This window comes from Ambystoma mexicanum, chromosome 6q (genome assembly GCF_040938575.1).
Source record: "Ambystoma mexicanum isolate Mex_15411 chromosome 6q, UKY_AmexF1_1, whole genome shotgun sequence".
NCBI classification, from domain to species: domain Eukaryota; kingdom Metazoa; phylum Chordata; class Amphibia; order Caudata; family Ambystomatidae; genus Ambystoma; species Ambystoma mexicanum.
This window is the reverse complement of record NC_090937.1, coordinates 602,410,551-602,438,047: the sequence shown is the minus strand read 5'-3', so window position 1 is coordinate 602,438,047 and position 27,497 is coordinate 602,410,551. Positions and strand designations below refer to the sequence as shown.

The 27,497-nt window shown below is 45.6% G+C and overlaps 1 protein-coding gene across 6 annotated transcripts in view; it reads left to right on the top strand.

The window, feature by feature from the left end:
• ELF2 (E74 like ETS transcription factor 2) overlaps nucleotides 1-27,497 on the top strand; it is a 1,226,980-nt gene that overhangs the window by 1,160,777 nt on the left and 38,706 nt on the right. For all 6 annotated transcript variants that reach the window (XM_069631080.1, XM_069631082.1, XM_069631079.1 and 3 more), the window contains one exon: nucleotides 13,732-14,073. In XM_069631080.1, the coding sequence (XP_069487181.1) occupies nucleotides 13,732-14,073 (342 nt within the window). The remainder of the gene's footprint in view (nucleotides 1-13,731; nucleotides 14,074-27,497) is intronic.

The window sequence follows — 27,497 nt, the reverse complement described above, 5'->3', positions numbered from 1 at the left end:
TTCTTTCAAAACCCTTCCAGCTTGGGAGAAAAAAGTCTGCATACACTAGATGTACGCAGAGCTGTCATGTTCTACATGGAAAGAACCAGACCACTGAGAAAGACTAATCAGTTCTTCGTCTCTGTGGCAGCAGGAAGAGAAGGAGATGCAGTTTCAAAGTCCACTATATCTAGATGGATTGTTCAATGCATCACTCTGTTACACTCTTGCTAAGAGAGAACTACCCTTCAAGCCAAGAGCACATTCCACTCGAGGCACTGGGGCTTCCATAGCGTTGATTGCAAATGTTCCCCTTGAGTCCATCTGCAAAGCGGCTACCTGGAGTTCTGTGCACACCTTTACAAAACACTACTGTCTAGATGCACACTCTAGATCTGACTCCCAGGTGGGACAGGCAGTATTAAGACATCTTTTCTCTACTGTTCCTTCTCATAACCCACCGCCAACTCCGGGTACTGCTCACTAGTCTATGCACAGCATGTGATTCTAAGCAGATTAACAAACATCAGAAGACAATGCATTACTTACCGTAAAGGCATTTCTGATGGTTGTATCTGCTTAGATTCACATGCGCCCACCCTTCCTTCCCGCTCGGATGGAAGGAACATAGACATCCTTTTCTATATTTCTCTTTTCTGTACTCACTCACGTCCAGAAGGCTCCCTCAGGGCAGAAAAATACAAACAGAGGGACCTCGACGCGTGAGGGATTGTGGGTACAACGCGCGTCACTATAGGGATAGTGTTACAGACACGCCTTGTCGACGTCCCCTTTTTCGACTACGAAAAACAAAATGCAATACTCTGCAGTGACCACTGGATGTCGGACCTATGCACAGCATGTGAATCTAAGCAGATACAACCATCAGAAATGCCTTTACGGTAAGTAATGCATTGTCATCTTCCTGACCTGTGTCAACCCTAGAACATTTTGGTTTTACTGGTGAATTATTTTTCCTAATACCTCCTGTGAGTGGGAAGAGTTTCCCACACTCACATTATCGTTTACACTTTTTTTGTGTCCTCTTTTAGACTCTCCATTGTGTCTTTTAAAAGTTATCCTCTTTGACAACTTTTTGGCAATAAGTGCTTGTTGTTGCTGTGTTGCCCAATGGGAATCCCCTTTTAACTTTCTCTGGCTAACCTTGTGAGAACTACAGTTCCCAATGGTGGAAAGGATCTTTGGATCCCTTTTATATTTTATAATATAACCCCACCTTATATGGAGTACTGGGGAGATGCCATGTATCCCCTTTCACACTAAAAATGTAAATGTCTGTTACTGGGACAAGCTTACCTTTAATGCCTTTGATTAATTCGGTGCACCTTTACCGCGGGCTGTGTGCAAGACACCCATGGGTGCTCATTTTACCAAAATGGCCCTGGTCTTGTTTTATTTGCCATTTAAGTGCCCCTTGTCCTTTCTTGTTCCTTCCCCCGACATCCAGCACAGGAAATTCCTTTGTGATTTTTATCTTGGGCAGGAGTCCTCCAATCTCCAGAGTGTCTGTGAAGGCAGGAAGCCAGGGAGGAGTCCAAAACTCTGCAGCCCTTTGTCTTCCAGCCTGAGGGTGAGATTCCAGTTCAAACTGGAAGGCTGGCTGTTCCGGAAGGATTGCCAACCTCCCATGTTTGAATGTTGCAAGGCTCTTTGATTTCTGGGTTCCTGCATAAAAGTCTGATCCTGGTAGTTGAAGAGGTAGTCGACCATTGGAACCAAAACCGAAGAGGATGACGGAAACGTGGCTCAGATTTCCAGCTACCAGAGAGCCTGCTGTGTAACCGGAACCTGCTGTTACCCTTCCTTCCAATCGACCTGGGGACTCGCCCAGAGCCTAATGAGACCCACTAGACTAGAGACCTGCACTTTGAGCCATCCCACACCGTGCTGCAACCTTGCGGGGCTGCAGTATCCTGGGACCTTGAGCGGTTGTGCGGGGTACGGTCTTCCCAATTCCGAATTTCGCTAAAAACTTTGTGGCCATCCTGCTGGATTCCAGTCCGAAAAGTCCCCTCACCAGAGTACTGGACCTTGCAAACAAAGAGAAACCGACGAGCGATATTATGTCTTCCGTGCTCCTGAAAAGGTGCCAAATCCACAGCTGCATCCAGCCGCAAAGAAAACCTTGCCTAGAGCCTTCCACGTTGATCCCTGCTGCAAGTACCTTCCAAGGTCCTGTTTATGGTCACCACGACCAGGAATTCACCAACTGGGTTTTTGGCTGCAGATCCTAACGTCGTCCTACTATAAAATCTTCTGTGCTGGCTTGGGTATTTACTTACCTTAAGTCTCTTGTGATTCCTTTGTAGTTTTGTGGTGTTTTCTGTGATTGTGAGTCCTCTCGTCCAGTGCACCCAGGCCCATGCTGGAATAAGCCCTTAGTTGGACTTCAGAAAAACTGTCCTAACACTGTGCGTGAGCCATACGAAGTCGGAATCCCTGCAAGAGCCATATAAAAGCTCGGGACCCATATCAACTCTGAAACCCTGAGAAACACGCAACCGACGGTCTGGAACCCATCAAGTCGGGGAATTCCAGAGGAGCACGCAAACGGGTCTGGGACCCACACATTGATATGTGAACTTTGGTTAAGCGTCAGAAGCGTCAAGGGTCCATTGTTAAGAGAGACCATTAAGAACAACTTATTTCCATCAACCAGTCTGGTAGGATAGTGAAGCAGACTTGTTGCTGTCAATGAACCTGAGAAAGGCCTGGGGAAGGGAAATATTACCCCTGATGGTTGAGAACTGTGTTTTTGTGAATCAGACCGCCTAAGAAAGGCAAGTGAAAGGAAGACCTTCTTCCATCGATCCTTTTTGCTGCTAGTTTTGAGAAGCCTGGTGGGGGGTGGAAGCAGCCCTCTTACCCCTCCCACTGTGCAAACTGTAATTGGAACTGTAGACTTTCTTTTCTACATATTTGCCAGATTATCCATCTTGGAGAACTTACTGAGAACATTTGATCTAACACAGAGAAGAACTGTTTTTATTCCCTCATCGAGCGGTGAACATTAAGCTATCATCCAGAAGGAGGGAGTAACCCTTCTGGACCAAGAAGATACCCACTTTTCCTACGTTTAGAGTGTAAGGGATGGAAATAGGTTTTGACATAGAACAATGGACTTTTTACTTCATTTGATATCCTGACAGAATCCTTAGTATTTTTGTTGAGGCAGGGCAAACCCCTCTTAGAAATAGGGCAAGGTAGGTTTTCTTTTCTTTACTTTTATTCCTCAATGAAAGTCTTTGCCAACAACTAGTATACGATTCGTACTTCTGTACCCTAACACTACAAATAAGAGTTCAGTCTAACTTCTGGTTGGAAAAAGGACATGCTCAAATTGTTTGTCCTCTCGTTAATTGAATTCACTAAATTTAGTTGTGAACTACCATCTTAGAGTATTTATTTTCACCTCATGACCATATTGAGGGGTAAAGAACAGCAAAATTCAACACATTTTTAAAAATGTAAGCACAAAGTATTGTTTTTTTAATCTGGAATTCTGCGTGGTATATGATGAGACCTATTTCAGAAAGCAGAGTGAACCAGAATCCTTGCCATTAGTGGGCATTGTGCAAATTCCCTTTAACCTTAGAGACCCTCCGCTCTTTTGCCTAAAATCTAGGATCCTTTTCCTTTTATTTTTTTTATGGGAGAATTTAATTTTATGGGCATTTTGAATGTAACAGTACAAACTTTATATGAGCCATGCTTCCTCGCTACATTAAGAACCCCCACCCGTAAGTTGCCCCTCACAAGTAAACGGCTGTAATTTGGTCTGTGGATTGAGGTCCATATTTGCGGATCGGACCGCATTGAAGGTTCATTCCTCCGCTCTCTTGAATTTTTCAACCCCCGGTTGTCCTCTTTCCCTTCGTACCCTCCCCCCACCCCCTGCAGTCCAGTCAAGTTATTTCTATAGGGCTCCCCTCCACCATAATAGTCTTTCTCCCAGAGGGCCGACTCAGGACCCCTATGAGTACATCCTATTCCCAACCTCCCGTCCTGTTTCGCCACGAGTTGTCCCCTCATGGTCATTCTCTGTGCCTAAGGGGCTGAGACCTTGGGGGTCCTTATCTTCTGACCCCGATATCTCCCCCACCTTGGTCCATCGCCTACACGCCACTTTTCAGCATCCATATTTCCCCAAAAAAAGGCACCCACTGGCTTTCAATGTTGCTATTGGATTCGTCGATCAAGTGTGTAAGATATTCCATATCATATATGGGCTGCACTTTTGCCACCCAGTCCCTCTCATCTGGCATCCTTGGGATTTTCCAAATCTGGGCAATGCAACATCTAGCTGTCACCACCATCACCCTTACCATGTGCCCTTCCACCCCCCTTGTTATCCCAAAGAGAAGCCACAATGGGGAGAGTTTTCTGTGGATCCCGTCAACCCCTTTAATCCATGACCGGACTTCCCGTCAATACGTTTGCATCCTTCCACAACCCCACCACATATGGCGATAGTCCCCTTCAGACTCCCCACATTGTCTACAGTGCGGGTCATATCCCTTACACATTTTTGCAAGCGTGGCTGGGGGATAATGCCATCTGTGTACGATCTTTAGAGCCTGGTGTCGATATTGCAGGGATGCTGTTGACTTTGCCACTTTTCTGCACATTGATGTCCATAGAGCCTCGTATACTTCTCTTCCTAGGTCACATCGCCATTTTTCCCTGGCCGGGAGCGGGTCCCTGGGTTCCGCTAGCAGTATCCCCTTTATATAACCGGTCTATGAGTCCCCTAGATTTCAACCTGGTGAGCAGGAGTATCTCAATAGATAGGGCGCCTATCTGCAAGTGGTCGGTTAGCTTCTCTGTTTTGATGAACTCCCCTTCTTCCCACATCTGACCTGCCCTGCTCAGCCCTGCCTCATACCACTTTTGGAATGCCAAAGGTTCCTTGATTCCCTCTCGTATTGGTGGCGCCCAAATCTCAGAGGGGACGGCCATGTGGACAGCCACCTGTTCTCGCCTCGTCCCTCTAAAGAGCCCATAAGACTTCCAGGATCTGATCGGTCAGCACTCTTCTCAGAATACTGTGTTGAAAGACCCAGAGCCATTCTCCGAGGGGGACTGGCATAAGAACTGCGTTGTCCAAAGGCACCCATTGCTTTTCCGAGGCTGTTTCCAGATGGTCCACCAGCACCCGCATTTGAGTCGCTTTATAATACGTGGGTAGATCTGGGAAGCCCACCCCTTCTTCCTCCTTTGGCAGCGTCAGTGTTCTGTATGCTATCCTGTGTTTAGCCCTTACTCATAGGAATTTTAACAGGTGCATTTTCACCTCCTCAAAGAAAGCTTTGGGGACCAGAACCTCATATACAACGAAGAAGACAAGCAGAGACGCCAGCAGCACCCCCCAGGACTGCAGAAGCGCCGGTGAAGCCTTGCAGCTGTACTGACCCTCTTTTTTGCGTTTCAACTGGCAAGATCTGCCTAGGACGACTTACTCCCTTGAGCTGGTGTGACCAACTAGTCTCAAGACCTTTTTATTTTGGCTCATCCGGCGACTTGCTGCGACTTTCCTAGGCTGCAGAATCCCAGTGCCTGGGGTCCCCTGACCATTAGCAAGTGCGTTGTCTTGGAGAGATTGAATCAGGCCAAAACTTTGTGGGTACCTTCAAGGACCTCCAGAAGCAGGAAATCTTTTTACCTAGTCCAGGACCGAGGAAACTCCAACCAGAGTTATTAGTTTCTCTTTGGTACTGGGAAAAAGGTGTGAAAACCGCAATGAGCCGCTGAATCGTGGGGAATCCATTGCTGCTTAGTCCCTCTCCAGAGTGCTGCCGCAAAAGCCTGCCAGACGACCTCCCTTTGGTCACCAAGACGAAGGACCAGGAACAAGGGTCTGCATCACTGTATCAGGAAGGTATCCAGCAGGAACATCTTAAATTCTAATGTACTGTGGGGCTTTGGGTAAAACTACCTTTTGCCATTTGCAGTGCTACATGGCTTGGGAAGTACTATTTTAACCCCTTTTGAGTTGAACTCGTCTGTGCAGGCCTTCCAGCTTGTGCTCCATCAAGTGGGCTCCCCTTGAGCTCCTGTAATTTTTCAACAAATTCCTGCCTGTTTGATAACATTTTTCAAAGAAAAGCTGCATCAGAACTGGAACTGTCCCATTAACCTAGACTGTCCTGGTTTCCTAAAGTCTTCTGAACCCTAATGGATTTGTGTTGGGAAAGATTTATTTTTACTGCACCGTTCCTTCCATTTTAATGGACCCACTAACTTTTTGCTTTTATTTTTTATTCTGACCTGTACTTTTTACAGTGCAGTGAAGCCTTAAACTTCACTATACTGTGTTTTGCTCATCTTTTATGGGGAACCCGCCATGCCCTTCAGGCTGTCGGTACTGGTAAACCGTTTCCCTTAGTCTTGTTACTTACTACTTTTATTAACTTGTTATGATTTGTGGTAACGTTTTATCATTGTACAATGGGATACACTTGTTTTTACCCTAGACTAACACTTTTTTTTTTGTTTACTCTAGGTGTGCTAAATGGACAAGCTAGTAGCAGCAGTAGTGACGCTTTATCATTTTTTGGTGTTTTTCGTTTTGGCCTTAACACGTTTACCGCGTTTGGCTACTAACTTTGGCTAGTGTCCAAACATGGCCATGCTACAAGGGTTTTCGCTTGTCCTTTGGCCATCTTGTCTTTTAGCCTTCTTCCTGACCTGTGAGGCTATGAAAATCCGTATATGGACTTCCAGTGCCCGGGAAAGCATAGGCTTTTGGGGGCTACTGAAGGGCCATGTGTGTTTGCTTGCAGGATGTGGGTTAGGACTGTCTGGTCCCAATCCACAAACTGGTTTCAGTCTGTCTGAGTTATGCGCGAGTGTTCCCGCCAGTGATCCTGATTGGACCACTGCTTGGGGGGGGTCTCTAGTTCTGCTATTTGCTAGTGGGGACTGCTGCTCTTACCTGGCTTTTGGTATAAGAGGACCCCTGCACTCACTCTCGAGATCTTGGAGAAACCGGAAGGAGCCAAGACTTCTGCCCACCTGCGAGACCCGTGAGGAGACCAGAGAGCCGTCTGAAGGAGGCTTGGGGACCAACTTCTGCTGCTATCCTGGACAAACCCATTCTTGCTGTCGATCTTTAGCAGTCTTGCAAGGGAGCTGCGACCCGTGGAGTGGATGGAACATCCATTCCTGACGTTTGCTTGGTACCCTGCGACGAAGTGGCCCAGGACTGCCCTGTGGCTGACCCGCTCTTAAGTTTGGGCTGCAGTGCTGCTGATATCGCCGTTCCGTGTTGAGGCCTGGAAGTTGGAGGATCCTCGGCTTGCCCTACCAGACTTACCTCAGCGAAATTTCGGAGTCCTAGCTTCAAGGGGACCTGAGCTAGGAGGAAAGGTCTGACCGCGACAAGTGAGTCCCTTTGTGTAGCCATGCTGCTGTGACCACCGTTCAAAACAGCTTTGTCGAGTCCAGTCCTGAGAGGGGTCCTGCATAGTGTTTTGCTGCATTCTTCCACCGAGAGTACTTGCATCAGCCGGAGATCAGCTTGAATCTGCAACCCCTGCGAATCGAGGACTGAGGTTGACGGCTCTGACCCTCTTCCATTGACCTGCCAAGTCCTGTGAAGAATCTGAAGTACGGGGCGGGAGTTACAGTGGTTCTTACCTGCCCCTAAACTCCCTTTCTAAAACGTTTACAATACTTTGGCTTTGCCATTGCCTACTTGTGCAAGCCTTGTGAAAAGTTGGGGACACTTTGGTTAGTTAGAATAACTTGTCCTCTAACCCTTGGAATCGTTCAGTGGACCCCAGAGACCCTACCTTAATTTCTTCCAGCGTTACAAACTGCGTTGGAACTTTTCCTGAACCTTTGGGCATAAGGCCCCCGACAACTTTGGGAAGGATTTTTGAAGCTAGGGCTAATTCTCTGTGGGCCTGTATTGCATAAACAAATCTACACTTTCCTTTACAGGGATTTGATCTGTATTTTGCCCTACTCTAGTGACGGTATATATGTATTCTTAGTGTTGTGTGATACATCTACCCAGCCCTCTAGATAAGCTGCGTATCGTTCCTTTTTACGCATGCATTTATGGCCAATACGGATTATTTTATTTCCTACTGTGTACGCTTTATTTATTCATTTAAAAAAAACATACTTTCCACCACTAGATGGCACTCACTGTAGTGTTTCTTTTGTCATCAGCAGCAGAGCAAGCGTGAAGCAGGACAATTTTTTTTGTTTTTTTTTTATTTTATTTTTTTAAATATGACGCGTTTGAAGGAGCGAGTGGAACCCTTTATACAGTGCACATTATAGTGTAATTATCCCTTTGCTCTTTAGAAGCATCTAATGGTGCTTTCCTTCAGGCTCCGCGTCAATTACTTTCAATGCAGCAAAGTATATTTTATAAAAAATTTAGTTTAATTGGCTTGAAGCATCTAAACTGTCCCACATTTGAACCAGTAACCTGTATTGGCAATGTCCACTGTCGGAGACCTGCCCAAAGTGCCTAGATGCGATTCAGTTGACTGCTGGGCTATAGAAGTCTTTTAATACTAATGCTTGCGTTCAGTGTTTTCTTTGCTCTTGTGAATATGTGTGAACCCTCCTGAGACACTCGCCATCAGAACATACATGGGATTCACCCTCCACCACGCAATCACACCCTGCACATACTAAGGCACATCAAGTGGCTGCGGATTAAACACACAGTACATGCAGCTTGGGGTTATCAATCAATGCCAGCTGTTTGAAGGAGAGGGACAATTCCTGAGGAGTGTGGCATGTGACCGCCCCCCCCCCTCCTGTTCTCCCCCAGTGCTAGAAAATGAGCAGACACGCGTGTGCTTATTTTGTGTAATTCCGAATGTAAAGGGTGAATGTTTTGTTTGACCACTGATGTGATGCAGTAGTTCTTTTGTTTGCTGACGACAAATAATTCAAGGTACCCATCGATTCTCGTTGGCTGTACCTCCCCACAACTAAATCTCACCTGCCCTCGTCAGTGGTTCATTCCACAGCGTCCAAGCCATGCTTCAGTTCTGATCAAGCAGCAGCAAAACTGTCCTTAAATAGATTTTGAAATAAAACTGAGTTGTTGTATTAACCATAACCACTGGCATTTCAGTGTGCAGCTTGGAATGCCAGTATTTGTATCCTGCCTGTGACATTATAAAAGGGATGAGCATATGCATTATGGGGGTGGGGGTGTGCAAGTTGAACTAGTCCGAGAAGCACAGGGGACCCCTACATATTTCGACCTTAGTGGGCCACTTCGGTTGTTGGTTTTTACCATGTTTGTTCCTGATGCAAAATGCTCCATTTACTTAAGTGTCCCTGACCTGTCCTCAGCCCCAGGTTTAATTTTAGATATTGGCCTTGCTGGTCCAGGCAGGGTTGAGGGTACAAGACTTCGTCATTTACAGATTTTTCTTTTTTTTAAATCCGCAACTTTTTTCATTAAACCCAAGAAAATCATGAATACCAAGCAGGCAACGGCCCCAGCGCGAGGCTTGGGACTGGGCAACTTGCCAGGTGGCCCACGGACTGGGGAATTGCAGTCATGGTGGCTTCTCATTATTCGGCATTGCAAGGGAGATCGCTCAGTGGGTTGAGCGGAAGAATGAAGCCACTGAGCAGATTTGGACCCATCCTGCAAGCCATAGATTTGAATTTGCAAGGCTCCTTTAGCATTTCATCCTGCCCAAGTTTGTAAAAGGAGTACCATTGTGATGGATAACAGTCATAGCTATTTCGTAGGATCTAGTGACTGTTCGTCACCCACTGGTGCGTCACAAAGCAGTCCACACTCGACTCTGGCAATGCACCCCGCTGCCGATTGGCAGCACCTCCTGCATCCATGGGTGACAAACCCACACAAAGCTCTGAAAGTGCACCCTATCCTGTGCTTCTCCATCTCCAGGAGGCACCCTGTATAACACTTCCCTACAGCTATCGCTTCTCTTCAGTGCCCGCGCCGCACACAGTTTTGCTAGCAAAAGTAATGAGAATAGTCATTACCAATATTTGTGTTCTGATATAGCTCCCCGTGGCTCGTTCCGCTGGCTCCTAAGCGCTGCAATAATAGAGGTTACTACACAATCGAATGGTACCCAATGCACCTGGCTTCTGCCCATCACAGAAGGTCGAACTACATATGGATGGGTGAAGGCAACGCTCTTGGCTGTCTGCATGACACCAAAGACCCGAGAGTACAGACGACTTGCGTACTAACTGCATTGGCGCTTTCTCTGCACTGGGGCACCTTTGCAGCAAGGGTTGGGTTAGGCTTGAGGGCCTGTGGCACAGCTGTTGCTTAGTCTTGGTAAGCGATGGCCAGCATGCTAGAGGCTAGAACTGGGGTGCATGACCCGGGCATCGGTGGAGTGATGGATGCACTGGCAGAGCTGGGCTGTGTGTCATACGAGCTCTTGCGTGCCCATCTCGCAGTAAGGTGCCTTCATGATTTGGTAAATTATACAGTCCTTCGTGTCAAATTCCTCCAGCTCCTAAGCACATACTAATCAATACCACTATGTTTAACCGCTCTTGGTACTACATTTATCGAACTGGGGGTGGGGGAGAGCGTCGGGGATAGTAGAACCTAGTTGGTGCACGGCTAGAGTGCTGGAATAGTACTGGAATAGCAGATGTGCATTAATTGAGAGGTTTATAAATCGGTATTCAAAAAGCACCAAGAAGCCGTTACTGTGCATCAGTGCACCTTGTTAACAGCAAGCAACCTCAACCCATGCCAGGGGCGCTTCAGACTTGCGTGATAGCCCATGCTAGGAAAGCGGGTGTGTAGTGGGTAACCCTGTGGTACATCGGTGAGACAGCCAGGTACTTGAAGGGCGGGTGGGCACTGGCAGAGTGTGGCTTCCTTTGGCATGACTCAGTTTTTCTGTGCCCTGGCATGACAGGCGGGGAGTTCGGCTCCTAATCCTGCTGCCATGCCCCCTTGTCATCAAATCTTAAGTAGCCTGCTTTCAAGGCACAGCATGTTGTGATGTGCAATAAGCAGAGCGATACATGCAGGGGTCATTCTTTGCAAATGCAACACGTTAACAGGGACAGTACCTGTCAAAGTGCTGCATTTGCAAAGAATTATACTTTTTAATTTGGCGTGAGGGAGTTTAGACATGGCTGCAATGTCAGCCGCGTCCAAACGTCCCTCGCGCCAAATCAGAGGTGCCAGAAAGGCACCTGCGCTGAAATGGGTGCGCCAAATCTGCTGCTGCGGCCAACTTGCCGTGCCGAACCGGCCCACGGTGAAACAGCGGCACCAAAAGAGGGCGTACCTTAGCAAGCGAGCAACACAATAAAGCATGCACCCATACCTACCCTAAGCAATATCTATCGTGTTGTGTGTAACCCTTCACCTCGGACTAATTTCCGCTTTTTTTTAATGTCCCCTTCATATTTGGCTTCCTATCCCCCGCTCCCCACAACCTTGCAACCATAGAAGTTATTAGCGCCTCCGAAATGTTGTTGCTCTATTCCAGTTTCATTCAAAAGACTTCACTCTGGGCAACGTCCACATGCTGGCACTGCCCATCCATTTCTCACCCACCGTTTATCACAGAGACAAACTGGAAATGTACTTGAAAGCAATAGTTGACATTTCCTAAATTTGCGGCTTGACTTGAAACTCCAACTTCGTAGACGTCTTAGAATACGTTTACTATCCTTTTGTTTCTGTTAGATGGCTATGGTTCCTTAAATGGATTTTATGATTTGGTGGTAGATATTTCAAGATATAAAACCCAGGGCAGGCCAGCAACATAAAAGTAGCACTGCAATTTGACAGTGGCTGTCATGACAGAACTTTAGCATTTGGGTGAGGAATACAACACATTCCCCTGGATGTAAACTGCGCTGATTTGTAGTGACTGTAAGCATTTTAAAAACAAAGGAACTTTTGCTTTGATTGCTATAAAACCAATTCTCAAGCAGCCTTGTGGCACAATCAGTTAATTCATGTGACAGGTGTTTGAGCTCACCATGGGACGTAAGAGACCTAGTTTTAAGTGTTAATTTTAATTTAAAACTACCAAGCTATTCTAATGTTTATTTAATTTTGAACTGTTATGTGGACTTGTTGGTGAATGAGCATTGTGCATCGAGATGTGAAGATTTACTCTTCCAGCAGTGATAGCTGGGATGCTGCCAGTGGTCACCCCGTCCAAAACCAGTATAGGGCTTTAAAACAATAATGAAAACGAGCTTGTGGGGCAGATGGCCCAATTCCGGGACGTATGGTCACCCTACTTGGGGGTGGGCACACTACAGCTGTGTATGTGTTGGATACGTTTTATTCTCTTGCAGAGGAGAAAACTAATTTTTACTCTCTTGAAATTGCATTTACTCATTTGAAAAAGCATGCCTAAAATACTCCCACCTCAAAATCTTATCTGGAGCACTGCATATGCCTGTTAGTGGTCATTTTTTCATAGTGTTCGCCCATAAATAACTCTATTTGTATACATACAGTCTAAGTGTAATTTGTGATTCCCATTGTATGTACTCGTTGTGGGCCCTTTACAAGCTCACCACCTCTTGATACCTAGCCTAGACCGCTCATCACTGCTACCTAACTGGTTTGGCTACAGCTCCCAGAGTTGTCCTTGTCACAATATAGAGCATCCTTCTATACATCTGTCCTCCAGACCAGGGTATAGAATATCGGTCCTGACACTATGGCAGCGCTTGTTACCTTACATGTTTTAATTGTTGACACTATTATTGCTGGAATAAGAGACTGCTTACATTCCTCTGGTAGAAACTAACTATTGAACCAGTTGAAAGTGTGTTCTACTTTAACTCTAACATTTTCCGTCCTCAGCCCAATTTTGTAATGGTGAACACAAATAAGTGCTTCTATTGACCTTGATTGATGTCACTCTGTGTGCTGGAACATGTTTAAGTAAAGAATTACTCACCTGTATTATTGGTGCTTGCTTAAATGGATTCGATCTTCAATTAATGTTATTTGTTGTTGCTGCTTTTTAAAGAATGCTTAATTTGCCTTGTGTGTATATATAAATAATGTAATCTAACTTTTTAAGTGTGTATGTGTTTACTTGGTGCCTTGTGTTTACTGATTTCATTGTGCTACTTTACAGCTCACATTACCCCTCCGAAGATAAGCCTGGCTGCTCAGTCACCCTACCAACTTGTGTAGTACAGGCCTATATTGAGAGTTGGGTCTGCCTAATACCAAGAGAAAAGTCTTGTAAAGTCCCACACCAGTTGGACTTTACAAAAGCTTACCTAACCAGCATCTTTCTTGAGAGAGAATCTAAGAATGCGAAGAACAGGGGGAAAAGCACTGTTCTACTGTAGAGCAGCAGATGTTTCTGAACATGACACACACCTCATACAAACTTTTGGCTAGGGTTCATGGTAGATGTACTCCAAAACATCTAGAGAACAGCCAAACGTTGCAGAGACAAGCTGCGGATAAAGCATTTGCCACCTCTTACTGTAGAATGCAGCTCTAATTATCCACGCTGGATCACTTTTATTCTTTGGGGAACTAACATGTAAATTTGTATTTGGCGAACTCTCTAGTGAGGAGCTGTAAATGTTGTGTTTGAGCTCTTGTTCATTCCAAGGTATCTTGTTTTTCAGTTCCCATTTTGGTATGTACCAGACAACTCAATTTGCATGTAAATCTTGACCGCCTTTTTGACTTTCTCTTTCTTTGCAAGTTGCATATTTACTTAAGTAATTGTTGTCTCTTTTTTAACTCAGATATTACTACCAACGGGGAATACTTGCAAAAGTGGAAGGCCAAAGGCTTGTGTACCAGTTTAAGGAAATGCCCAAAAATATTGTGGTTATAGAGGACGATAAAGCTGAATTCTGCAGCGAGGACATAACGAGCCCTACTGATGACAAGTCTTTTGAGCGGGTGTCGCTCCCGCCAGAAGGAATCTTGAAAATGGCTATCCCTGCACGTGGTGCAAGGAACTTGGCACCAAATGCTGCAAGAATGGGAAAGCCGGTAGCACGATTAATTAATATTGCCTCATCAGGGCATGAACTTTTGCCTCACTCTACCACCACCACGCTAACAACCACAGTTGCTCCCAGGTCAGTATTTTATTGCTCAGTCATTGACAAATATTGGCTCTATTACTAGTGGTACTACTACTACTACTACTACTACTACTGTACTGCTAGTAATAATTCATGTTAATCTTATTTATATTTCATCTGTGAGAAACAAGAAATGTAACTAATGTTGTATGTTAACCGAATCTCACAAACAAAATGATAAAGAATCTGGCTACTTAAATTGCTTCCAGCGCCAATTGTGGTAATATTCTTATTGACCGCATAAGACGTAGCATTGCTGACAGTACTGCTACTAGTAATGTAACTGCTGGTGCGGTTAGTTGTGCTAATACTACTGTTGCCAATACTACTTAGTAGTTATTTCATTACTGATGGGAATGCTAATAACCCTACTAGTACTACTGTTAGCACTATTACTACAGTCAATACTGCCAGCCAGAAGTAATGCTAATTTTATTTATGGTATTACTGATGGAATAGACTACTGTTATTACAAGCACTACTACTGGTACAATCTGTAATATTACTGCTGTTGGTAGTAGTACCTTTAGTACATATAGCACTACTACTCCTGCTAGTACTACTATTGGTCGGGTGGATTTAGTAGGTGAATAAAGAAAATGCAACCTTTTACTTTGCTCTTTTATTGCTGTAATGATCTTAGGAATGCACTTACGTTGCTCCTCCGTCACGTCCTCTTTAGGGCTTAAAAGCCTCCCACAAAATGGAGGACAAGCCATAGCAAGAAAAATGCTTCCAGAAATCTTTCAAATAAGATGGGTGGTACTTTTTTCAAAGTAAAATTGTTTCACACTTTTCAGTTTTTCTCTCTTTTTTGACAATGTATTTTATATATGTGAACACTGTAAGGTCCTTTAAGAGGATAGCAGCTATTCTGAGACATGGTGTATAAGTCTTTTTACTTCATGGAGCAGGGTTTCGTAAATCCATTGACCCTAGTAGGAGTGGCACAAGTCTATGATTGGGGTCCCTCGTACTGCGAGATGTATGAACTCTTTATCATTGTTGAAAATGGCACTAAAGCCTGGTGATCATTGCATTAATCACTGTCAGTTGCTAATAGCAATCCACAATAAATCTGTCTTTAAGATACGCACTTGTTGCAACTCATTCTGAGTGTTCTACATGGCTGGGCATCTGGAGGGTCTACCAAACAAGTGGCATGCTGTCATAGGCTAGGGATTCAGACATTAAAAACAAGTAATTCTGTTGCTCCAGCAAAAAGCTGATTCACTAAATGCAAATCACTCATGAATGCAACATATGAATGTGATGTATTTTACATTACTTAAAAAAGAGAGAACAGTAAAGAATAGTAATGAAGCTTCTAGGGATGATGGCATTGTTAATTTGTTATTGTTCCCCATGCCCGCTTCAACATGCGCCTGATACAGCAGTGGCTGCTGGAACAGTATTCTAAAAAAAATAAAAACAGGCAAATTGGACCATCTAGTGGTAATCTCTCATGAGGTTGTAAAAAAAGCCTTCCATTGTGTTCTGTACCAAATATGTTAAAAGAAAGACACTTTGTGACTGTGCCAGTGGAACCAACATAGATGCATAGATGTCTGGATGCAGGGGGCGGGAGGGACATTTTCAATTCTTTACCGCTCAGAGAAAGTGGGCAAAGCGCCACACAAATTAGGATTGCTAGCATTCAAGAGGGAACTGAACTCCTTCCAAACCCACTTCTTGGAGGGGTGGGTCTGAGGGGGGGGGGGCAGCATCATAATAAAACAGATGGCACCGCAGCCATGTTTTAATCAATAAACCAGGGATATAGAAATTCACATACAAGCACATTCTGTTCCAGGGGGACACGATGGTCAAGTGGACAGTTTAATTCCCCACACGTGTTCTGCTACATGAATTCTACTTAAAGACCGATACACTCAAAACAGATGTTTTCAAAGTGGGGCCATCCATCAGTGGATCCGTTTCCAATAGTAGAAGACAAAAAAAATGCCTAAAGTTTGCATTCAACGACCCAGAACAAGGGTCCCTAGTGTTGGGTAAGAATTGATGCAGTCCAACTGGTGTGGGACTACACAAGATTGATCTATTGGTATTAAGTAACCCACCTTTTAATATAAGTCTGTACTACACAAGTTGGTAGTGTGACTGACTGAGCAGCCAGGCTTACCTTAAGAGGGGTAATGTGATCTGTAGAGCTGTACAATGGAATCAGTAAATACAGGTATCCAGGTAAACACTGAAACACTTAAAGTTATAGTATAAATATTTATTTCGGATTCTTTTGAATCTGCTTAGAATGACATGCTGTGCATATAATCCGAATTATAGTGGTAACCGCAGTGTATTGCATCTTGTCTTTCGAGGATCGAAAGGGGACGTCGACATGGGCGTGCCTGTCCCACTATCCCTAACGTGATGTGTAGTGTACCCAAAAGCCCTCACGCATCAAGGTCTCTGATTGTTTTTTTTTCCCCGCCCAGCTAGCTGATCGTCTTATGCGAGCTCGTATTTATTGCAAAATTGTTATACTTCCTGACCTCCGGTCGTTTATATATTATTCGTCCCCTCTTAGATTACTTCCTAACCACCGCCGAAGACAGCGAAAGAACAGACTTCGGCGGCTGCTACTCCGTTCGATGCTGTCGACCACGTGACCGGGCCTTCTGGCCAGCCTATACAGTGGGGAGAGTGGGAACTGTGGGTTTGTATTCTTTTCAAGAACCCTTTCCCTCTCCCTTCTCTTTGCCCTTTTGGTTTTGCCGTTGATTTAATACACCTTAGTGGTAAGGGAAAATACCCCTGGAAAGACACGCACCGGCGGTACAATAAGTGTCTCTCTCTCTCGATCAGCACGAGGCGTCCTGTCGGTCATGTCAGCTCCTGCGTCCTAAGACGATCAAGGAGCGTCGAGTGAAATGGTGGGCGGCCTAAGCCATGTTGCAGGCCAAGGGTGCCTCCCCCACCGCAGCCGCAGAGAGTGATGAGGATCTAAGTGACGGCTGTGGCGCCAATACGGATACCATTGACCTCTCATCGGAGCGCTGACGCTCCGCAGTGTTCGCCCCTGGCCCCACCAGGCACGATAGTCCTGCTATGGGGAATGTACACCCCAGCGATGGGGACACACCCGCTACTCATAGAGGCAAGCACACAACCCCCGGTACCGCCTCGACAGATCTGTCGAAATGGTCCAAGGCGTCAACGGGTACACTGGTTCCTCGACGGTACCCGCCGATTTGCGTGATTGGCAGCCCTCCCCGCAACCGTGTCAGCGGCATGCATCCGGGCACTCTGCAGGCAAGGGCACCAGCACCAAAAGTCACAAGGCCGTTGAAAGAGCACGTCGACAGACAAAGCTCCGGTTGGGTTTAAATCTACAACACAGCTGTCTAAACAGCCTAAACTCCTCCCGGTAATGCCGAACATCAGCAAGAGTCTCTCAAAGATTGTTTTGGCGGCCATTAAACACAGAATGGCGGGAGGATTATTCTGAGTCCCCAGGCCCTATCTAGGACTCTCTGACAAATCTCGGCATCCTAGACAAGGGGATCCCCAGGAAGAGCCCTTTCCCCCTCTGGACCATCTTCTCAGACCAGGGAGAAATTTGAAGGGTGTATGAACAGGCTGGCTAAATTTGTGGACTTCTCTGAAAGATTCACTCCTAAAAGGCCTAGTGAAGAAGACCCTTACCCTACAGTGGCCAAATTCCAGAGAACCTCTTGCCCACTTCATAAGCAGGTCTTTGACCTTTCAGATCAAGAGGAGATTCCTCTTAACCCTTATTTACAAGAGTATGATCCCTTTGTGGATCACACTGATCAGACCCCGGATTTGGGGGAGGAACTGCCGGTGGATAACCCGCCATGGCTGTCACCTCCCCATAACCCAGATCCTGATACCATATGCATGGTCCTCCCCATCTCTGCGTCAGGCATCTCCTATAGATGACCAGATGGCGTTTAACAAACATTTCCAGATAGCCAGGCAAGAGGTGGTGTAAGACTCAGATTTCGTGGAGGACATTTTAAAGGAGAAGCCCCCGGCCAGTCGGGCTATCCCTTTACTTAACTCTATCAAAGGGCGCATCGCCCCTTCCTTACTAACACCTTCACAAACCAGGGCTGTAAACCCACGGTGGATAAACTTTTTTGCCCCTCCCCTACTTACTCCCTCTATATTTGGGGTCATGCCACCCCAGATTCGCTTGTGGTCACGACAAAAAGGAAAAGGGCAGGAGTACCCTTGTCCACAGGCGAGCCACCGCCAGACAAGGAATTTAAAAAAAATGGTATGCTCTTGGGAAGAGAATCACTACTGTAGCAGCTTATTCCAACCGATAGCCAACAATACCACGCTGTTGGCCAGCTATTCTGACATCTAATGGAACCTGCTGCACTGAGGGTGCTGTGTGACACAAATGAAAAGATGATGCCTATGGAGTTGGTTAGACTCCCTAACCAAAGGAAACACGAGTAAAACACATTTCAAAACACATGAGAGGGTGGGGGAAAAGGGTCACACACTCTCCAGGTAAAAAAATCAAGTCCTCAAAATCCAGCAAAGTTGCTGGGGGTCTCTAAGGTGAATGGAATTACCATTTTTATGAGAATTCTCTATAATAAATCATTGTCTCTTTCCACGTTTCATACATTTCCTTTACTTAGTACTGCAGGAAGCCATGCCCAGTGATTATGGTCTTTAACCATCTTAAAGTTCTCCAGTTGTGAAGGCAATTGGTAAATGGTTCTCCCAGTCACATTTTTAACGATCTGTAAGTTGACCACATTGCTGGGTCCCCATGAAGGAGTAACCTCGGCATCAGGCAAACAGAAGAGATCCAACACTATCTTGTAAGCCATTATAAAAAATAGTATATGGAGAAAGATGGCAAATGGTCAACAATAAACTGAATCAATGCTAAATTAACTGGGCTGCTTTCCTCCGATAGCGGAACCAGGTGGATTTCCTTAATAGACTGTGAGAGCTGTGGGATATTATGGAGTAATTGCAAGAGACTATACCTATTCAGATAGGGTCTCTATCAGTTGCAAACAGTTCAGTTAGTCGAACCCTTTCAATCACTCGATCCCTTAGTTGAACCACTTTATTTGTGCTCCAGCCTGGGTATCAGTAGGGAAAAACCACACTCTCTATCAGCTGCACACCCGAGAGCGCCACCTCTTCAATATAAGGGCAAAATGAAATATTGCTCGAATACAAGGTCTCCTCCAATTGATGATTGATCTATTACTCTGCTGGCGTTTAGGTCTACGGCACCGTTTATCCATGCAGCCAATAACGGGTCCTGAGGCTGCCTATCCACATTAGCTATTAGCCCTACTTCAGGTTCATTCCGCGGATAAATGTCAGCTGAATGAGAAGTAGAGGGAATCGCCAATGCATGTGCACTAATCATATGATCGGCTTTCTCCACTGACATTTTGATTGCAAAAACAAGCTAATCTACCTTCAATTTACTCCACCAGTTAGTTGCCTTTTTAAAATGTATTTATTTATTTTGGAGCAGTTACGCTTAGGCTCTACTAGCCATTCTCTCAAGTGATCATACCGGAAGCTGTGCCAGAATTCATTGAGGAGGCTTTATACAAGCCACAAGCAAATTTTCAGTTTGGGTATAATTCTCAACCAGCGTCAGATTCTTGTACTCTTCCCCCACCGGGTGTGCTATTTTCCTATATCACATTCACTATTCTGCTTACAGTCCGTAGAAGGTCTTTATCACGTGCCATCTTTGAACGTAACATAAATAATGCATTCACTGTAGTCTCCAGTTCCGCCACCTCAGAACAAGAGGCTATAGCCGTGAGCTAAATGAGGAATCTTTGTTATCAGCATTATTGTATTTATCCTCTGCAATTTTAACAAGGTCTGGAGATTTGGATAGGTTGAAACCTATAATGTTACTTATCCACCTTTCTCAACACTTATGTAGGTATTCTTAACCTCCAAACCATGCACTTTATTCGTCAATTCTATCAGTAATGCACTCCCTATATTTTTTCAATTCGACTTCCTACTATACTCCCGATTGGATCAAGCACATTTGAAACATCCCCATCCTATTTTTATCAGCCATATAACACTTGGTAAGAGGGTCCTCCATGCCAGGAGCATACCACCTATGTTTTTTGCATTGGGCCCACTTGGGCCATTTGATTGACAAGCGTAACTAATTTTGCTCCTTTACTTTTCCCGTTTTTCTCCCTTTGTTCTTGCATTATCATGACTCAATACTGAATTCTGAAATTGACTGATGGTTGGTTTACACATTAAGGGATGATGACACCATCTATTTGTGACAGCTGTTGTGCTATATGCCTTTGAAAATATGCATTATGTGAATGCCTCTCCATTGACCCATATATCTTCGTTAATTGGGACTCTCTCACTTTGGGCACACAATTTGGGTAATGTGCTTTATGTTCACATCATTTTTGCCCATCATGTTTACCTCCCCCTTGACAAAGATCCAGGAGGGTCGAAACGCGTCTTATGATATGATAGGTTATTTATAACGCGCTTAATACCCAGAGGTTTCTAAGTGCAGACCCGGGAATCGAGCCTCTGTGGCTCCATGTCGTCTTGCTTCCAAGGCGAGCATGTTGCTGCTGAGCTATCCTCCCGATACTGGCTACAGAATTAAATTCATTGCACAGATCTAAGTGTTCTCTTTTCTTTTAGAATTTAGACAGTCCCTTTGTACGATTGTGGAAACCTTTACTTGGGACGGAAGGGCACCGTCTCTCCTCGACCCCCAAATAAACAGCAGGCCGCTTTTATTGATCAGCACAGCGGTCCCCTTGTGTCTTTCACTCCTTTAATGTTACTATGCTCAACCGATGAACAGGCACTAGCAAGTCACGCTGGAATGTGTACAAAAAAATAAAATTAAAAAATGTTCACTAATGAGTTAGAATGTATACCACCGAATCCGGGTGATTCTGACAATATAGTGGTTCTTGAAGATGAAGAACGTACCTCGAGCAAGGTCTAAGGGCTTGAGATCACATCCGCCATAGTGCTTACAGTATGGAAAAAGGACATTATTTTCCCACTTTTATTTTGTGCCTTTTAGTATCATTCTTGGTGAATTTTCTTTCCAGCAGAGGGTCAGTAATCTTGGCAGTTTCAATAATATCCAGAAGTCTTATCACGACCCCTCATCCCTTTTCTTCCCTTGTTTCGCACATGCGGCACAGTGAAGCTGGTAATTACGTGCCTTTGCCGGCATAGTGACAACCAAAGCCAAGAATTAACCAATGCACTTGCAAAAATCAATTTTACCCGCTCACAAGAAGCCATAAAAGCCATGGTAATTTCAAACAAACTCTCGCCTCTGCTGTAGCGAGACAGCACTCTACCAGTGCCCGCACATGCAGGTCTTGATACTCTTTCCTGGTCCTGGGTCAGGACAAAGCACTAGGCGCCAGTCAGATGAATGAAATTCCACAGATTAAACCCTACATTGCATCGCATGACATCACGCACCCTAAGATCAAGCACTGCCCTCTTACTAGTGATTCCAGCCTCCAGTTCAGCCAGGATTGGAGGGTCCGCCTTCTCAACCATGGCTCCAACTATGTGGAACTCACTCCCTCCGCACATTCGTCACAACCAAGACTACTGGCCTTCCGAAAAGCTTTAAAACCGGTCTCTTTCTGTAATCCTAACTAGGACCATCTAGGGCCGCTGAATCCCAACGTCATCATGGACCGCAACTTCAATGACATTACATTGGAAAGTAATTACAATCTGTGGACACATTTTGGAGGAGATGCTGAGCAAAGAGACCACAGAAAGCGACCAGTAAGTCACCAAGACAGAATTTAGGAAATGGATACCACAGATAGCAACCTTAGAGTCCTGCAGCCGCTAAGATATGTAATTACTGACTCTCCGCTTCTTGAGTCTAGTACACAGGCCTAGCAGCCTCTCGAGCCATCCAGCTGATAATACCCTTTCGCTCCATACCTTGTACCAACTACATACCTAAAATACAATTCCTCCTAGGCGTTAGAACACCCAGACTCTACACTGTCTCCGTCCAGCCTATCCTTTAGCGTCACTGCCTTGATGTTACTACGTTGGTGTGAAATAACTCCTGTCCTATAACCAAATATCCTGCCTAGACCTAGCCTGCAACCCACCATTAAAGACAACCAGAGACAGGGAAAATTAGCTGATGTGACTACATTAGTGCGAGATAGCTCCTGCCCTATAACCAAATATCCTGCTTAATCTTAATCGGAAAACGGGTCCCTGAGATGCATAGTGCTGAGCCTAAGAATAATAACCTTCTGACGAAGCAAACCCCTTACTGTGCTCCTAGCTGTGAATCTACCTCAGAGTGCAGCTACCGCAAAACATGAGGACAACCACTACCAGCTCATCCAGATCCATAATGTAATCCTGGAACAGTGGGCTCGTAAGAATAGAACATCCACTCCAGACACTCGACTCTCCCATCACTATGCTCACTCTCTACTTTACACCAACACACAATATAGCACAGCTATATCCCCCCAATCAATTTCGGCCTCGCTGCTCACATACGAACAATACTCCATTAACACCTCAACATCCTGCTAGTACGCAGCTATACCCCCACGAAAACATTTGCCTAGCTACACACATAAATGTACTTCACAGGCCTAATGCCACCAGAATGCAGTCTCGAAGACCAACCACCAGACTGCACACATTCAACTGATCAATAAACAATTTCCGTGGATCGAGTGTGTAACCTGTGTCTAATCCGCGACGAAGGGCACGGTCGAGCTTGCAAGCTCTTTAAACCTAAGACCCTTAAAGAACGCAGAACAAAGCGCTGGGCCCATCATAAAATGCAGGCTGAGACCGCCAGTGGCTTGGAGAGAGCTACCAGTGACGGTAGCGTCGCAGTCTTATCGGACGGCGAGGGTGTTGGGGGAACAGTCAAGTTCCCAAGTGTGAGCCCCCGACCTTTAGAGACAGGCCGGCGGCTCTGTTATGGGGACGACACCCGGCGGCAAGAGCACTTCCGCTGCACACGCCAGTAAACGCACATGTCTGCGCCGTCGACCGAACGCCCAGATACAGCGTCTAGGGGGAGATCTGTAGATTCCCTGTCCTCTGGGCACTAGAGGTCCTAATCGCCCCATGGCAGGCCCCGAAAACTGAAGGCTGCCACCCATAAAACATCGACCGAACGTCGGCAGACGAGGCGGAGGTCCATTTCAACACCAAGAGTCGACCTAATTCGTCAAAATGGGTTGTAAAGTCCAAAAACACTGGTTTATCTCACCTGGTGAAGAAATATGTCCCAGAGAGCCTGTTAAAGGCTTCTTGTACCAAAAAGTCTTCTCCAAGAGCTCTAATCACAAGGACAAGGCTCAGAAAGACGAGGACAAGTCTCATAAAGACAAGGATAAGTCTAATAAGGACAAGTCTACTCCTGTCCCACTAAAAGAGGGTTCTCTGGCTGAAGCCTTACAAAATAAGGGTCTGTCCACACCTATACCCTTAGTACAAGTCCCTAACCCATCTTAACCTGAGGTCCTCCCCAGTTCAGCTCTATGGACTGCAGAGGACATAGATAGGGTGATGTCAAGAATGACATTTATTGCAAAACTATTTGGAAAAAACACTCAGGCTATCGAAAACTTTCAGATTACACCTCCCACTGCTCAGGCTTCCAGCTCTCAGCCCCTGTCTTCCACCTCTCAGCCACTGCCTTCTTCCCAGCCACCAGCAAAAAGGTCTGGCACTCCTGCTGAGCTTTATAACGTTAAGACAGACACTGACGGGCATAATGAGGACTACCAACACTCTTGAGTACTATGATGGGGGTGATGATGAAGAAGCAGAGGTGTATATACCATGTCTTCACCAATCCAACAGGATTCCCTAGTGTCTGATGATTCACCTGTCGTGTTAGGGAAGATTGTATGCAGTACCCTTTGGGTGCAATAAAGCAGCCCTGACCTCCTGGCAATAGGAACCCAACCTTTGGTATAAGCCTGTACTACACATGTTGGTAGCGTATTGAGCAGCCAGACTTATCTCGAGAGGGGTCAGTGTGAGCTGTAGGGGAGTTACAGAGATTCACAGTGACAAGTATTCAAATAAACACTTGCAGACAAGGTTTCTTGAATAAATAATTATTCATTTAGTTATCAGTCAGTTAGAATAAGCTGTCTTCAGAAGGGAGCAATAGAACAGTAACACTCAAATACACTTCAAAAATACACACTTAATATTCCTAAATCAGTAAGTACCCTTTTGGGATGGCCCACAGACACTATCTACACCCTCAGGTGACTTCAATAGTTAGGGTGCTGGAGATATTAATATATCACTGTTGCATTTAGAATCAGATTTAAGAGTTTGTCAAAGAGAAAGGTTATTATGACACAACAAGAGATCTCACAAATAATTCTCAAAGCAGGTGAGTACTTGTGTAAATCCCCCAATGCAAAGTTAGGTAACTTTCTTGGAAGGAAGCCCAAACACGTTCACAGAGGGAAGAAGAGTCATTCAGGGAGCCAGGCTAAGCCAAAATCAATTGAGCCAAAGTCAGGGTGAAACTGAAGCATTTCTCAGAGGTAGGTCAAAGTCTTGCACAATGTTTTAAGTCTTTGTAGAAAGAAGGATTCAAAGTAGAGCCATAAGCTGTTTGGGCTTGTGAGGTAAAGAAGCTATCAGCAACTCTACCAAGCAACCACAACAAGTCTCACCGACAGAGAACAAGTATAGTTACACAACAAGAGGTAAGTTCTCTCAGACTTTACAGTACCTTTTGGATTGAAGAAAAGTGCAGCAGATGACTTCTGTTACTGCGCAGCTCTGCAGATCTCACTGTTCCTGGGCCTCAGTCGTGGGGACAAGAGTGAGGACTTCTGGGCACTCCTGCACTGCAATGGGACAGTCACCGCTCGCAACCGGCAATCTTCAAACAAGTGGCACTTCGGTGTTTCAGCTCCTTGTGACTACCGCAAATAGCAACACTGCAGTTTCTGGTTGTTGAGATGGACTTTCCTTGCTTCTGGGGTCCAGCACTCTGTTGAGGTGGATCAGACTCGGTCTGTCCTGCTTCCTGGGAGTCCGCAGGATCTTCCTGGAGCTCTAGGCCAACTTGAAAGTAACGCACACAATCTGGTGTTCCTCTCCCTGGCGTTTCGGTTTCCAGCAGCAACTCTGTGGAAAATCAACCAGCTCCGAGAGAATGTCCAGGTGGCTTACTTTGGAGTTGATTGGTCCCACCAACTCAAAGGGAGAGGTCGCCCTTCGTTGGGGCTTCTCCATAGATACGAATTTGGAGTTTCAGCACAGCAGCAGGGCTTCACAGGGCAAACAAACGGTCCAGGAGCTGCAGCAGGCATCCTCTTCAAGTTCTTCTTCGGTTCCTTCGTCCAGTGGTCGACTCTTCCTTCCAAGCCAAAAGCCTCACCTTTTATTCAGGTTTCTCCCATTCATTCGAGCCTGGCTGTCAGTCACCCAGCAGGGTGGCTGTCCTTGCCGGACAGTCTGCCAGCCAATCACGGCAGAGTGCATTTGGGTCTCCTAGGAGACTAAGCACAGGGAGTTTCGGCACCTCCCCCATTTCCTGCCCACCGCAGACACTTGGGCGCCAGTCCTGAAGCCCGCCAAATGCATAGAAACAAAAGGACCAAACCTAGTTTGGCGCACAGAGACGAACACTAGAAGGACCTTTCCAAAAAGACCACCGGGACCCGTTTTAACAAAGGGGCTAAAACATGGCTCTCACGATTTTTACCTACCAGTGTTTGCGTTCTGGAAAAATCATGGTAGTTCGTTGTAAAACCACTGCCACCAGCCATTTCAATAGAAAAGGGTAGCATTTGACTGCTACATTAGGTACTTGACATAGGGGATACTAGGTAACCCCTCCAGCACTCTATAGGAAGATAGCGTGTGCTGGGTCTAGGAATTTAAAAAGACTAGTAAAGTCAATTTAACCTTCCATTCTCTGGGAAACAGTAGTTTATCCCAGAGAAGGTATTTAAACCTTTGGAAAGTCTAAAAAGAGATCCCTGTGTCACTGCACTGAGGGTGCTGAGTAACACACGTGAAAAGATGCCTATGGAGTTATCTTAAAGCTCCATAATCAAAGAACACAAGAGTAAAACACACATCAAAGTACATGAAAGAGTGGGGAAAAAAGGCTCCCTCTCTTGCCAGGTAAAAATATCAAGTCCCCAAAATCCAGCAAAGTTTCTGGGGGTTTCTAAGGTGAAGGGAATTAGCACATTTATGAGAATTCTCCCCAACACTGGCATTCGAGTTTTACCTAGCAAACCAATCTGTGCAAGTACTGACCGACAGCACTAGAGTGATGTTCTACATCATAAAACAGGGGTATCGTAGGGGGGGGCACACGTTCTCCAAATCTGTCCAGGCTTGCACATCAAATTTGGAAATGGGCACTCAAACTGAAGATATTCCTATTGTCACAGCACGTTCCAGAGGCACTCAACTCTCTGGCAGACTCACCGAGCAGAGATCCACTACCAGAAGAACACGAATGGCAACTACACGCAGGAGTCGTAGAGCACATCTTCTCCCAATGGGGTTACCCCACAATAGACTTGTTCACTACAAGGGAAAACAGTCATGCCCAGACTTCGCGTCCAGGTTCCCCCATGCCCTATGGATGAACTGGTCAGGGAAATTTACTTACGCTACCCCCCCCCCCCCCCCACCCCCCCCCCCCCCTCAAAACACCTCTCATGAAGAAGGTGGTCAACAAGATCCCCAAGGAACAGATGATGTTCATCCTAATTTCTCCTGTGTGGGCAAGACAACCTTGGTATCCGCATCTGCACAAACTGGCAATGTGCAGTCCCATCAAGCTCCCGTGCCCGACCAACCTACACACTCAGGACGGAGGGCTAACCGTGCACCCTCAACCTCACTCAATGAACTTGGCAGCATGGCTCCTGAAGTCATAGAGTTCAGTCATCTTAACCTACCACAGAGGTGTATGGATATCTTGAAAGAAGCAAGAAAACCTAACACTAGGCACTGTTACTTTGACAAGTGGAGAGGGTTTGTAATTTGGTGCCAGTCTAAACAAATGAACCTGTTAGAATGTACTCATCCCACATTCTAACTTATATGCTCCACTTGCTAGATTCAGGGTTAGTATTCAACTCCTTAAAGGTCCACCTGGAGGCCTTGTCGGCCTTCACCGCCTCCCACAGTAAGGTCTCATGGTGGAAGGTGCCCATCATTAAAGCATTCATGGAGAGAGTAAAGAGGCTTCACCCTCCAATTTCTAATCCGCCGCCAGGATGGGATCTCAATGTTGTACTCGCTAAGCTCATGGGACCGCCTTTCGAGCCGATGCATATGTGTAGTCTTAATTACCTAACTTACAAAACTGCCTTCTTAGTGGCTATTACTTCCATAAGAAGAGTGAG